Genomic DNA, 14,832 nt, shown 5'->3' on the forward strand with positions numbered 1-14,832 from the left:
ATATGTACCAAACCCCAAAAACCCAGCACTCTTGAGTCAATTCCGACTCATAGCAACCCTACAGGCAGCATATTAAAAAGAACGAAATATCCTCAAATTCCTAAATCTCACCTGGCCAAGGTATACTATTATTTTAATGGATTCTCTTTACCAATATTTTATTTAGGCATTTATATTCATAAGTGAGACTCATGTAAATTTTTTTTTTTAATTTTCTTTGATCCTCAGAACAGTGTTTTCTCATTTAAAACATTTTTTTTTTAATCCCATTATACCTCTTGCTCTACTCTCTTTTATTTTGGGGCCCTTGTATTGCTATTGGGTAGTGAATGCAGTTTGCTCTTGACTACTAGCCTAAAGGTTGACAACTTGAACCTATCCAGCAGTGCCACGGAAGAAAGACCTGGTGATCTGCTTCTATGAAGATTACAGGCAAGAAAACCCTATGGCGTGCAGTTCTACTCTGTAACACATGGGGCTGTCATGAGCAGGATTCGATGTGATGGCAGCAGGTTTTTATCGTTATCACATAAACGCAGATTTTGTAAAAAAAAGGCTATTTCTATTTAACATGATGATGCTGCAAAAAAAAAAAAATTATTTCCAAAGCTGTTTAAACCAAATGCTTTGATGCTTTTAATACAGTTATTAGGAAAGTCAATTATTAGGTTTTCAGAGGTTTCCAACAAAGAGGAAGGAATTCTACTTCAAGGACCTCAGAGGACGGAATCAGCAAAGGAACCCGGTGTAAGGCACAGTCATGTGTACCTCACAAAACCCCCCTCTGAGCAGCTACAAATTTGTAACAATTCCTTTTTAAAAGAACTTCGGCTTGATGAGTATATGGTACATGAAAGAGACGCTTAAAAGGTGCTCAGTCAACTAAAGGTCACCTATTTACTGCAAATTTTAACAGTCCTCAAAATAACCACTTCTTGAATAAGATTAAAAAATAATATGCCATGTAAACCAAGTAGAAAAGCCTGAGTTTATAACAAAACAAAAAACTTTTGTAAATGGCTTCCTGCAGTATTAAAACATTTTCTTATTCTATTACACCTGCCATGATTTATCACTTACACAAAAGACAAGGGAAGTCGTCTACTTTTTTCCTTAAAGTATATCTAAATTCATTAAGCTGACAGCCTTTTTTTTAATGCTTCACTAGGTTTTGTTTGTTATTTGAACGGCTTGAATACGATGTTGTTTTTATAGACAACTGATTTCTAACTCCAAATGAAAACAGTGCATCATAGAAAGGTTTTATTTGCACGTGTAAAAGGGCAGAGGGGAGCACTGACAGAGACCGACTGCGGGATCCTGCTCAGCCCTCACACTTGGCTTTCTTGCACGCTGGAAGAGAACCGTCATCCCCCTCTGACGACCGAGGTTTCTTCACTGTGGAAACAATTCCAAAAGCAGTCTTTCTAGTTTCTGTAAGACAAACAGGGAAATCATAGTGCTTGAAGTTAAAATGTGATTAAAAAAGAGGTGGTTCAGCGAGCATTGTATTACTCTGCCCTCCAGCACTAGTAAATGGTAAAACCACAATGAGCTGCTGTAGATGCTGATGTCACTTACTGTCATTCCCTTTTCTCCCCCCGACATACACACAGACCGGTACATTATTAACATCTACTTCACTGCTAAGGCCTACCTCAAGGGTAAAACTGCAGGGCAAGGCTACCCCTAAAGGTCTGTCCCTGGCACCTTCTGTAGCCAGAACTCAAGTCATACATGTTGGTTTTATGTATGGTAGGAAGACAGACGAATCAAGAGAGCAAGTACCCCACGCACTTTTATTGATTTCTCCCATGGAGGTGTGCGTTTGCCTTATTTTCAGCACGTACCATATGTGTGTCTCTTACTAAACTACCTCTGAAGAAACAATCGCATTGTACTGCCAATACCCAGCAATGCCTGGTAATAACAGGTGTTCAATAAATACCTGATGAGTGAATGAATAAATCCAAACTCACATGTTTATTGATCCCTTATATACTGGTTGACAATGGACAAAGAAAAATGGAAATTATGAATGCTTAGGTCAGGCTGGCAAAACAGTTCAACTTAAATTTAACCCATTCTGGGCCAGGCACTGTGTAATATGCAGAGGTATAAAGATGCCTAACAGACAACACTAAGCCTTCCTCCTACAGCACACCTGGTAAGCACATAAAGGCAAATATAACAGGAATGGGGGGACCCACAAGAATTAATGCTTTGAGTCAATTAAGGAATGCATCATAAAACAGGTGACAATAGGAACAGAGAAGAAGGAAAAAAAAGGAAGTATTCCTTTGCAAAGACAAGGAGAGAGGTAAGAAGAACCTAGTTATTTTTAGGCAACAACATGGCTGGTGTGAAGGAGGAGTGTGAAAAACTAGGGGGAAATGAGGCTGGAAAGATAAAGGTCAAAAGTGTCATGAAAAGACATCCACACTTTGTCTTTAGAAAGTGGGAAAGAAGGGACTAGGAAGAGAATCATTAGCTAGGAAGGACAAAGAATCACAAGAACTTGATGAACGCGTAAGAGTTATTTTTTACGTCAAGTTGTTTCTTATAAAAGTAAAGTCAATTCGTAAGAGTTAATAAGCATTACGTTCTCATTTATCTGAATTAATTTACCAAGTCTTCTGAAACTTTGCCAGTTATTTAAAAAAGCACTTTAATTTATACAAGTGACAAAAACTGCTCTCAAGGTCACTAAAATGGCAACACAATCAGAGAACTTCAAAATAAATGGAAATTGCCAATGATTTCCATTTCACTAAATGAAAAATCTTGCATTTAGACACGTTTATTCATAGCATTATGATTCTGAGTAATACTCTGAAACTCAGCCGAATGAATAAAAAGTATAAAAATTACATTGTGAAAAACCAGCACTTTTTAACAAAACAAAATGCATTGGTTTCAAAATTATTTTAGTTCCATCTCAGAAGTGTTCTACTATTAATATTACATGAACACTGACTTCTTAATCTGAGTTGATATAAATAAATGAAAAACCAGTAAAACTCTTTGAGTGTAAATAAGTCTTTAAAGAACAAATCTATTCTGCTTCTAGGTATATACTCAAAATAATTGAAAGCAGCAACTCAAACAGACACATGTACACCAATGTTCACTGCAGTACTATTCATGACAGCCAAAAGGCAGAAACAACACAAGTGTCCACTGGCAGATGAATGGATAAACAAAATATGCTATATACATAAATGCAGTATATACATATGTACAATTTAGCTTTAAAGAGAAATGAAGTTTCACCATAGCGGGTGAATTTTTAAAACATGCTAATAGGCCAGATACAAAAGGACAAACATTGTATGATTCCACTTATATGAAACATCTAGAATAGGCAAATCCATAAAGGACAAAAGGAGATTAGTGGTTACTATGTGATGGAAGCCCTTATGGCGTAGTGGTTTAGAGCTACAGCCTCTAACCAAAAGGCTGGCAGTTCGAATCCACCAGGTGCCCCTTGGAAACTCTATGGGGCAGTTCTACTCTGTCCTGTAGGGTCACTGTGAGTCGGAATCGACTCGACAGCAACAGGTTAGGTGCTGGAGGGAGGGGCAAATAGGGAGTTTAAAAAAAAAGGTGAAACAACAACAAAACCCATTCAGGAATACCAGCAAATTAAAAAGCAAGATGTAGAATGCCACTGTGAAAAAAAAATTATTATTTTTGTAATAAGAAGAAGTTACATTTGTGTAGGGGTTTAGTTACAATGTGTTTTCACATACAGTGTTCATTTAATCATCCCGCCAAGGAAAATCTATACCTACCCATACTACCCACTGCCGTCGAGTCGATTCTGATTAATAGTGACTCCGTGTGAAAGAGTAGAACTACTCCATAGGGTTTTCTAGGCTACAGTCTTTATGGGGAGCAGACTGCCTTGTCTTTCTCCTGTTGGGTCGCTGGGTGGGTGTGAACCACCAGCTTTTATGATAGCAGCCAAGCACTTAACTGTTGCACCACCAGGGCTCCTTATTTAGTAGTATGCTATTTTGTTCATGAGGAGTCAAGGTAGGCGCCCCCAACAGGTCCATCTTGGTCCACTGGCTGACTGAGGAATCAAACTAATCAATCATAAGCCAAATTCTCTGACTTTGAGCCTCCTTCATTTTCATCTGCCCCTTCCTATAACCTCCTCAGAATCGCTATTCACTGGATTCTTGATTTCCCTAAGGCAAGCCTTCCAGTGTAGAAAGCCAGCTACTATGTGTCCCAAGTCTTCTGTTTTCCAGGTTGGACACTTGGAAAACATGTACTGCTTTCTGGGAGCACAACAGACAACTCCTGAGGGAGCAGAAGACCAATGGGATACAGACCCCAAATTCTCATAAAAAGACCATACCTAATGGTATGACTGCAACTAGAGGAATCCCAGAGACAATGCTCCCCAGAACTTCTGATGGCACAGGACAGGAACCATCCCCGAAGACAACTCATCAGGCATGAAAAGGACTGGTCAGTGGGGGGGAGAGAGATGCTGATGAAGAGTGAGCTAATTAAATCAGGTGGACACTGGAGAGTGTGTAGGCAACTCTTGACTGGAGGGGGGATGGGAAGATAGAGAGAGAGGGAAGATGGCAAAATTGGCACGAAACGAGAGTCTGAAAGGGCTGACTCAATAGGGGGAGAGCAAGTGGGAGAAGGGAGTAAGATGTATGTAAACCTACATGTGACTGATTGGAATGGTAAATGTTCACTTGAAGCTTAATAAAAATTAAAAAAAAAAACAAAAACAAAAAAACATGTACTGCTTTTAACGATCCCTCACATGATAAGGTTTCCAGACTCTTTAAGAATCTATTAACCATCTTCTGGTAGTGCTCTAGTGTATTGCTATCCTTAAATGTAGCATGCAGAACTAGACAGATGCCAGCTGGGGCTTCATTAGTGCAGAGCATAATAATGAGAATGTCAACCTCCTTGCCTTAGAATCCTTTACTTCTTATAGTGTAACCTAAGACTGAATTAGCAATATTAGAATACTCTATCTCATACTGAGCCCTCAGTCAACTAAAACCTAGGTAACTGTATAATTTATCATCTGTATTGGGATGCTTTTCAGTGTTTAATAATTCTGCAGGAACAACAGGCATAAACTAGGACTGTCCTGGGTACACTGGGGCATACGGCAATGTTACCTAAAGCCTACAAACCGTTTTTAGTTGAGCTTCTATAAAAAGCCTGGCTTTATATACCCAATGCTGAGTAGTTGAGTTCTTTTAAGTTACATGTAGAACTTTATATTTTTCACTATTACATTTTTTTTTTCTGTTTTAATTTCCCTTTCTTGTTTAATCTATTTTGGAATACCAATTGCTTTCCAAATCTTGATTATTCCTTATATTCATTTCAAATAGATAAAATAATGGCAGAACTGCCAAAGCATGAATCAACTACTCTTTAATTTCAAGAATATCTTGATAAAAATCCCAGTTAATGTGGTCATTCTCAGAGCTTATGTGATAGGTCTAAGCTATGTAATGTAACAATGTCAAACTAAAAATGCTGAAACCAAAAGCAAAATTATCTAATTCATGGTAAGTCAATACAGTAAGCAGTTCTCCCAAATGGAAACCAGATCATTAAAATGCAGACACAACACACAAAGTCTTAAAAAAAAAACCTACCTATTCATATGCTAAATAACTTGGCTATATTCAGCAACCGATTCTGTATGAGTGGAAATCTATGAGAAGGCAATGGAATGCATTCTGAAGTTTAAAATACATCTGGGTGATAGCAACTAAATTACTTCTTGACCCTCATAAAAATTACAAAGAGAATGAAAAAACCGATCAAATGTGCAGGTTTTCTGTTTTTTTGTTTTGTTTTGTTTTTTTAAATAAAGCTTCACTTTTATTTTCCAAAGTCTCAGTACATTAAATAATTGTAGTTTAATTTTTATTACCTGGTGGTGCACTAGTTAAGAGCTACGGCTGCACTGAAAAGAGAATTGACAGTTCCACAATAATAGTAGTAAGAGACTTCAACACACCATTCAGTAAAGGACAGAACATCTAGAAAGAAACTCAACAAAGATACAGAAGACCTAAAGGACACAATCAACAGACCTGACCTCACAGACATATACAGAACACTCCACCCAACAGCTGTAAAGTACACAATCTCTTCCAATGCATATGGAACATTCTCTAGCACAGACCACATCTTAGGCCACTGAGCAACCCTAAACAAAATCCAAAACACTGAGATAATACAAACTATCTTCTCTGACCACAAGGCCATCAAAGTAGAAATTAACAACAACAAAAAAATCAATTACATGGAAACTGAGTAACACCCTGCTTAAAAACCACTGGGTAATAGAACAAATCAAAGATGGAATAAAAAAATTCCTAGAATGAAAACACATTATACCAAAACCTTTGGAACACAGCAAAGGCAGTCCTCAGAGGTCAATTCATACCAGTAGAGACACATATCAAAAAAGAAGAAAGGGACAAAACCAAAACATTAGCTACAAATAGAGAACAGCAAAAGAAGCTCACAGTCACCAGAGAAAAAGAAATAACAAAGGTCAGATAGAAATAAATGAAATAGGGAATAGAAAAACAATAGAAAGAATCAACAAAACCAAAAGTTGGTTGTTTTGAAAGATCAACAAAATCGACAAACCACTGGCCAAACTGACAAAAGAAAAACAGGAGAGGATGCAAATAATCCAAGTAAAAAATGAAATAGGGGATATTACAACAGACCCAACTGAAATAAAAAGGATCATAACAGAGTATTATAAAAACTATACTCCAGCAGGAAACCCTATGGAGCAGTTCTGCTCTGTCCTAGAATCGATATGAGTTGGAATTGACAGCAACGGGTATGGTTTTTTGGTTTACACTCCAATAAATCAGAAAACCTGAAAGAAATGGACAAATTTCTACCAATGCACTACCTATCCAAACTAACACAAAATGATGTCCAAACATTCAGAGAAGAGCTCACACCAGTACTACTATTTCAGAACACAGAAAAGGAAGTAATACTTCCACACGCATTCTATGAAGCCAGCACAGGTCTGATATCGAAACCAGGCAAAGGCACCACAAAAGAAGAAAATTACAGACCAGTATCTGTCATGAATATACATACAAAAATTCTCAACAGAATTCTAGCCAATAGCATTTAGCATCATAAAAAAAAAAAAAATACACCACAACCTAGCAGGATTTTTTAACAGGTATGCAAGGATGGTTCAGCATTAGAAAATCAATGAACATAATCCACCACACAAATAAAAGGAAAGTAAAGAATCACATAATAATCTCAATCAATGCAGAAAAAGCATTCAACAAAGTCCAACGCCCATTCCTGATAAAAAATCTCAATAAAATAGGTACAGAAGGAAAATTTCTCAACATAATAAAGAGTTGTTGTTGTTCTTCTTAGGTGGTGTTGAGTCAGTTCCGACTCATACCGACCCTACGCACAACAGAACGAAACACTGCCCGGTCCTGAGCCATCCTTACAATCGTTGTTTTGCTTGAGCTCATTGTTGCAGTCACTGTGTCAATCCACCTCATTGAGGGTCTTCCTCTTTTCTGCTGACCCTGTGCTCTGCCAAGCATGATGTCCTGCTCCAGCGACTGACCCCTCCTGACAACATGTCCAAAAAATGGAAGACGCAGTCTCGCCATCCTTGCTTCTAAGGAGCATTCTGGTTGTAATTCTTCTAAGACAGATCTGCTCATTCATTTGGCAGTCCATGGTATATTCAATATTCTTCGCCAACACCACAATTCAAAGACTTCAATTCTTCTTCAGTCTTCCTTATTCATTGTCCAGCTTTCACATGCATATGATGTGATTGAAAATACCATGGCTTGGGTCAGGCGCACCTGAGTCTTCAAGGTGACATCTTTGCTCTTCAACACTTTAAAGAGGTCCTTTGCAGCAGATTTACCCAATGCAATGCATCTTTTGGTTTCTTGACTGCTGCTTCCATGGCTGTTGACTGTGGATCCAAGTAAAATGAAATCCTTGACAACTTCAATCTTTTCTCCGTTTATCATGATGTTGCTCATTGGTCCAGTTGTGAGGATTTTTTCTTTATGTTGAGGTGCAATCCATATTGAAGGCTGTGGTCTTTCATCTTCATTAGGAAGTGCTTCAAGTCCTCTTCACTTTCAGCAAGCAAGGTTGCGTCATCTGCATAACACGGGTTGTTAATGAGTCTTCCTCCAATCCTGATGCCCTGTTCTTCTTCATATAGTCCAGCTTCTCGGATTATTTGCTCAGCATACAGATTGAATAGGTATGGTGAAAGAATACAGCCCTGACGCATACCTTTCCTGACTCTAAACCAATCAGTATCCCCTTGTTCTATCCGAACTGCCTCTTGATCTATGTAAAAGTTCCTCATGAGCACAATTAAGTGTTCTGGAATTCCCATTCTTCGCAGTGTTATCCATAGTTTATTATGATCCACACAGCCGAATGCCTTTGCATAGTCAATAAAACACAGGTCAACATCCTTCTGGTATTCTCTGCTTTCAGCCAGGATCCATCTGACAACAGCAATGATATCCCTGGTTCCATGTCCTCTTCCAAATCTGGCCTGAATTTTTGGCAGTTCCCTGTCGATATACTGCTGCAGCTGCTTTTGAATGATCTTCAGCAAAATTTTGCTTGCGTGTGATATTAATGATATTGTTCTGTATTTCCACATTCAGTTGGATCACCTTTCTTGGGAATAGGCATAAATATGGATCTCTTGCAGTCAGTTGGCCAGGAAGCTGTCTTCCATATTTTTTGGCATAGATGAGTGAGTACCTCCAGCACTGCATCTATTCGTTGAAACATCTCAGTTGATATTCCATCAATTCCTGAAGCCTTGTTTTTCACCAATGCCTTCAGAGCAGCTTGGACTTCCTCCTTCAGTACCATCAGTTCCTGATCATATGCCACCTCTTGAAATGGTTGAACATCGACTAATTCTTTTTGGTAAAATGACTCTGTGTATTCCTTCCATCTTCTTTTAATGCTTCCTGCATCATTTAATATTCTCCCCATAGAATCCTTCTTTATTGCAACTCAAGGCTTGCATTTTTTCTTCAGTTCTTTCAGCTTGACTAATGCCTAGTGTGTTATTCCCTTTTGGTTTTCCATCTCCAGCTCTTTGCACATGTCATTATAATACTTTACTTTGTCTTCTCTACCCACCCTTTCAAATCTTCTGTTCAGTTCTTTTACTTCATCAATTCTTCCTTTGCTTTAGTTGCTCGACGCTCAAGAGCAAGTTTCAGAGTCTCCTCTGACATCCACCTTGGTCTTTTCTTTCTTTCCTGTCTTTCAATGACCTCTTGCTTTCTTCATGGATGATGTTCTTGATGCCATTCCACAACTCGTCTGGTCTGTGGTCACTAGTGTTCAATGAGTCAAATCTATTCTTCAGATAGTCTGTAAATTCAGGTAGGATGTACTCAAGGTCGTATTTTGGCTCTCGTGGACTTGCTCTGATTTTCTTCAGTTTCAGCTTGAACTTGCATATAAGCAACTGATGGTCTGTTCCACAGTTGGCCCCTGGCCTTGTTCTGACTGATGATATTGAACTCTTCCATTGTCTGTTTCCACAGATGTAGTCAATTTGATTTCTGTGTGTTCTATCTGGCGAGGTCCGTGTGTATAGTCACTGTGTATGTTGGTGAAGGAAGGTATTTGCCATGAAGAAGTTGTTGGTCTTGGAAATAAAGGGTATCTTTGCTTTTTTTTTTTATGCAAAACTAACAGCCAATATCATTTTTAATGGAGAGAGGCTGAATACATACTCCTTGAGAACAAGACAAGGATGTCCTTTATCACCACCCTTATTTAACACTGTGCTGGAAGTCCCAGCTAGAGCAATAAGACAAGAAAAAGAAATAAAGGACATTTTTTAAATTGGTAATAAAGAAGCTAAACTGTCCCTATTAGCGGACAATATGATACTATACATAGAAAACCCAAAAGACTCCATGAGTAAACTACTGTAACTAATAGAAAGATTCAGCAGAGTAGTAGGATATAAGATAAACATCCAAAAATCAGTTGGGTTGGTATACACCGATAAAGAGAATGATGAAAAGGAAATGAAGAAAACAATACCAATTTATAATAGTCCCCCCAAAATAAGGAATAAATCTAACCAGGGATGTAAAAGACCTATACAAAGAAAACTACAGAATACTACTTCAAGAAACCAAAAGAGATCTACACAAATGGAAAAACAGACCATGTTCATGGATAGGTAGACTCAGCATTGTGAAAACGACAGTTCTACCCAAAGCAACTTAAAAATACAATGCAATCCCAATCCAAATACCAACAACATTCTTTAAAGAGATGGAAAAACTAATCATCAACTTTATATGGAAAGGGAAGAAGCCCCAGATAAGTAAAGCACTATTAAAGAAAAAGAATAAATAGGAGGACTCGCACTACCTAACCTCAGAACCTACTATACAGCTACGACAGTCAAAATAGCCTGGTACCAGTAGAACAATGACAGACACATTGACCAATGGAGCAGAACTGAGAACCCAGATGTAAATCCATCCACCTAAAGTCACCTGATCTTCGACCAAGGCCTAAAGACCACCAAATGGGGAAAAGATAGTCTTTTTAACAAATGGTGCTGGTAACGCTGGATGTCCATCTGCAAAAAAAATGAGACAGGACCCATACCTCACACCATGTACAAAAACTAATTAAAAATGGATCAAAGACTGAAATAGAAAGCAAAAAACAATAGCGATCATAGAAGAAAAAATATGATCAATGCTAGAGGCCCTAACACATGGCATTAACAGGATGCAAACCATAACCAACAACACACAAACTTCAGAAGACAAGCTAGAAAATTGAGATCTTCTAAAAATTAAACACTTATGCTCATCAAAAGACTTCACCAAAAGAATAAAAACAGAACCTGCAGACTGGGAAAAAATTTTTGGCTACTACAAATCAGGCAAAGGTCTAATCTCTAAAATCTACAGGAAAATCCAACACCTCTACAACAAAAAGACAAATAATCCAATTAAAAAATGGGCAAAGGAAATGAACAGACACTTCACCAAAGAAGACGTTAAAGTGGCTAACAAACATATGAGGAGAAGGCTGAGATCACTAGCCATCAGAGAAATACAAATCAAACAATGAGATACCATCTCACCCAGGCATTACTGGCACAAATCAAAAAACAGAAAATAGCAAATGTTGGAGAGGCCACAGGAGGTTGGAACTATTATGCACTGCTGGTGAGAATGCAAAATGATATAAACATTTTAGAAAACAATATGGCACTTCCTTAGAAAGCTAGAAATAGAAATACCATATGATCCAGCAAGCCTAATCCTAGGAACATATCCTAGAGAAGTAAGAATTATCACATGAATAGACATATGCACACCGAAGTTCACTGCAGCATTGTTCAAAATAGCAAAAACATGAAAACAACCTAGATGCCCATCAATAGATGAATGGATAAACAAAGTATGGTACATACACAACAGAGTATTACACAACAATAAAGAACAATGATGAATCCGTATCTCATAATACGGATAAATCTGGAGGGCATTATGCTGAGTGAAATAAGTCAATCACAAAAAGGACAAATACTGAGACCACTACTGTAAAAACTCATGAAAAGTTTTATATACAAAAAGAAACAATCTTTGATGGTTACCAGGGAGCGGAAGAGGTAGGAATGGAAAAACACTAAATAGGCAATAGATAAGCGGTAACTTTGGTGAAGGGTAGGACAGTACACAATAGTGGAGAAGCCAGCACAGCTTGTCCAAGGCAAGGTCATGGAACCTCCACAGACATGTTCAAACTCCCCGAGGGACCGAATTGCCGGGCTGAACGCTATGGGGACCATGGTCTCAGGGAACACCTAGCTCAAATGGCATAACATAGCTTATAAAGAAACTGTTCTACGTTCTACTTTGGTGAGTAGCGTCTGCAGTCTTAAAAGCCTGTGAGTCGCCATCTAAGATATTCCAGTGGTGTCAGTGCTTCGGGAGCAAGGAAGAATGAAGAAAACTAAAGATACAAGGGAAAGATCAGTCCAAAGGACTAACAGACCACAATCACCATGGCCTCCACCAGACTCAGTCCAGTACAACTAGATGGTGCCTGGCTACCACCACTGACTGCTCTGATGGGGATCACAGTAGAGGGTCCTAACAGAACTGGAGAAAAATTCTAACTCACAAAAAAAGACCAGACTTACTGGCCTGAAAGAGACGGGAGAAACCCCGAGAGTAAGGACCCTGGACACTCTTTTAGCTCAGTAATGAAGTCACTCTTGAGGTTCACCCTTCAGCCATAGATTAGACAGGCCCATAAAACAAAACAAGACTAAAGGGGCACACCAGCCCAGGGACAAGGACTAGATGGCAGGAGCGGACAGGAAAGCTGGTAATAGGGAAGTCAAGGTCAAGAAGGGAGAATGTTGACATGTTGTGGGGTTGTTTACCAATATCACAAAACAATATGTGTACTATCTGTTTTATGAGAAGCTAGTTTGTTCTGTAAACCTTCATCTAAAGTACAATTAGAAAAAAAAAGAGCAACGGCTGCTAACAAAAAGGTCAGCAGTTCGAATTCACCAGCCGCTCCTTAGAAGCCCTATGGGGCAGTTCTACTCTGTCATATAGGGTCACGATGAGTCCGAATTGACTCGAGGACAATGGGTTTGGGTTTAGTGCTTTGGATGAGTAAGAAATTCAGTGGGTTCCAGTAGTGGGATTAAAGTGAAGAGATAGATAAATGTCAAGTTAAAAATGTACAATCTGCATACTCTCCAGCATGTAAACAGAAAAAACTGGAGTCATGATGAGTTATAATAATTGCAAAAACTTATGGTCTGAGTTTGTTGGGTTTTAAAAATGTATTTGCTGTTTTTGTTTTCTTAATAAATGGGTTACTATATATTTTTGCCATTTCAGTTCTCTAAGACAGTGATTCTCACAGAGCAAGCACTCTCCTCTGGAGAGGAGGGAGGAGGATAGGAGATCAGAAGCCTCTCAAAATACAGCCACAAAACTATCTGTAGTTGAAGGACTACATTCAATACTGGTTTCTGTAACACAAACTATATTTATCCCACAAACGAGAAAAAGTAAAGCCTGAAGTGAAGGGTGAGAAAGCAATGAGGGATATGGTTAAACAGGTTGAGAAAAGATGACCCGAAAAGGACTCTGGAGGACACAACAATAAAAGCAGATATGGTTCAACTGTTTGATTAAAAATGACTTGCTTCTAACACGAATCCTCGCTGTTTTCACTGGAAGAACTGCTCACCTCCGTGAAGAAGTGCTGCTCTGCAGTTGGTGGACACCGCAGCCTTGGCATCGCTTTCAGACAGCCCAAACAGCAGCCCTCTGGTGGGGTCATTAAAGTCTTCAACCCAGAGTCAGCCAAGGACATGAGACTAACACAAACAACTAAAAATGCCAGCTCACCTAGTCAAACTGAGAGAGAGACCTTACTTCTGTAACAGTTCGTAGCCCAACTGGGACATGCATCTAAGAGACGCATTTAACTCTAAGCTTCTACAGTATGGAGTCCCTCACTCCTCTTTTTCTATCTTACCCTTAATCCAGAAAACAAAAAGAGACTTTCTCCATGAGCTGGTGTAGTTGTTTTTTTTAAGCTATTAGACAGTAAACTTACAGTGAAATGCTGAGAAAAATATTTTAACTAAAATACCACTTTGAACTCCAGATTTCCTAAAATACAATTTCAACTCAAAAAAGGATACAAGTTTGCCACATCATATGGGCCTCTTATTTCTAAAGGCTAAAATAAAATAAACAAAAAATAGATACAAGAGGACAAGTTATTTATTCATAACACTTCAATGACTTCATTTGGAGTAAATTAACAGGATACTTAAGTGTCCAAAAATAAGAAAGTCACTTGTAGAATTTTTAAGTCATTATAATTTTGATGGGTATCTCAAGCTTTTGAAAATACAAAAGAACACCGAAAAGTATTTTGTAACCATATAAATGAAAAGTTATTTACATAAACAAAACTTCAAACCCAAATGGAATGGGGAGCGATTTTACTTTCCAGAGATTACAAGGAAGAAATGCATAGTTAAAAATGAAAACATGCAATAAATATTCATTACACTGCTATTTAATTTCTCTTCTAGAAAATTTTCAAAGTTTTGTAACTTGAAAAGCAAAAACAAAGTACTTAATGCCAGACTTACCCCTTCTGCAGCACTAGATATAATTACGTTCTACAAAATAGAAAGTGATCAATATTAATCTTATGAATGTAAAAAAAAAAAAAAAGAAGAGCCTTATAATACAAATAACCAGCAGTCACACCTTAACATTTAAGGCTCAAATACCAACTTCTTTTAAAGATAAGGTAAATAACTAAAGTGAAAGAATGACAGATCACATGTCAAGCTAAAGGCAGCCTTTAATAATAAGAAATTAGAACAGCTTTCCTAATAGGTCTTAGAAAAGATGAATTAGTTAAACTAGTTTCAAAGGTCATGTAACTTTAATTCAACTCACTGATGATAAACAGTTGTTATCTATTTATTATTTTCATAGAGGTAAACTGAAATTCCTTATTGAAAGACATGGGTTTTCCACAATCTTCCCCCGCCCCTTACATTACTCTTCCCTCAATATTTTTCCTTCCCTTAAAATCTGCAGAGTTCATCAACATGGGAGAAGTTGTTTCTGTGCCTTGAGACCTTTCTGCTTTAAGGACAAAGATTCAGTATGAAATTCCAGTGTATTAATAATAATAAACTGCTAGGTTTAAAAAAAGTTT

The 14,832-nt window shown here is 38.0% G+C and overlaps 1 protein-coding gene across 4 annotated transcripts in view; it reads right to left on the reverse strand.

Annotated features, from left to right (window-relative positions):
* Nucleotides 1-1,237: 1,237 nt before the first annotated feature.
* Nucleotides 1,238-14,832, reverse strand: part of RPP30 (ribonuclease P/MRP subunit p30) — a 34,494-nt gene continuing 20,899 nt past the window's right edge. For 3 of the 4 annotated variants that reach the window (XM_064269582.1, XM_064269584.1, XM_003409241.4), the window contains 4 exons: nucleotides 14,252-14,281; nucleotides 13,793-13,830; nucleotides 13,333-13,412; nucleotides 1,238-1,434 (listed from right to left, as the gene is read on the reverse strand). In XM_064269582.1, coding sequence (XP_064125652.1) covers nucleotides 1,325-1,434; nucleotides 13,333-13,412; nucleotides 13,793-13,830; nucleotides 14,252-14,281 — 258 coding nt within the window. In that variant the 3' untranslated portion in view covers nucleotides 1,238-1,324. Of the gene's footprint in view, nucleotides 1,435-13,288; nucleotides 13,413-13,792; nucleotides 13,831-14,251; nucleotides 14,282-14,832 lie in introns of all 4 variants that reach the window. The other variant, XM_064269583.1, reaches the window with a different exon arrangement.

Source organism: Loxodonta africana, chromosome 16 (assembly GCF_030014295.1).
Source record: "Loxodonta africana isolate mLoxAfr1 chromosome 16, mLoxAfr1.hap2, whole genome shotgun sequence".
Taxonomy (NCBI): Eukaryota; Metazoa; Chordata; class Mammalia; order Proboscidea; family Elephantidae; genus Loxodonta; species Loxodonta africana.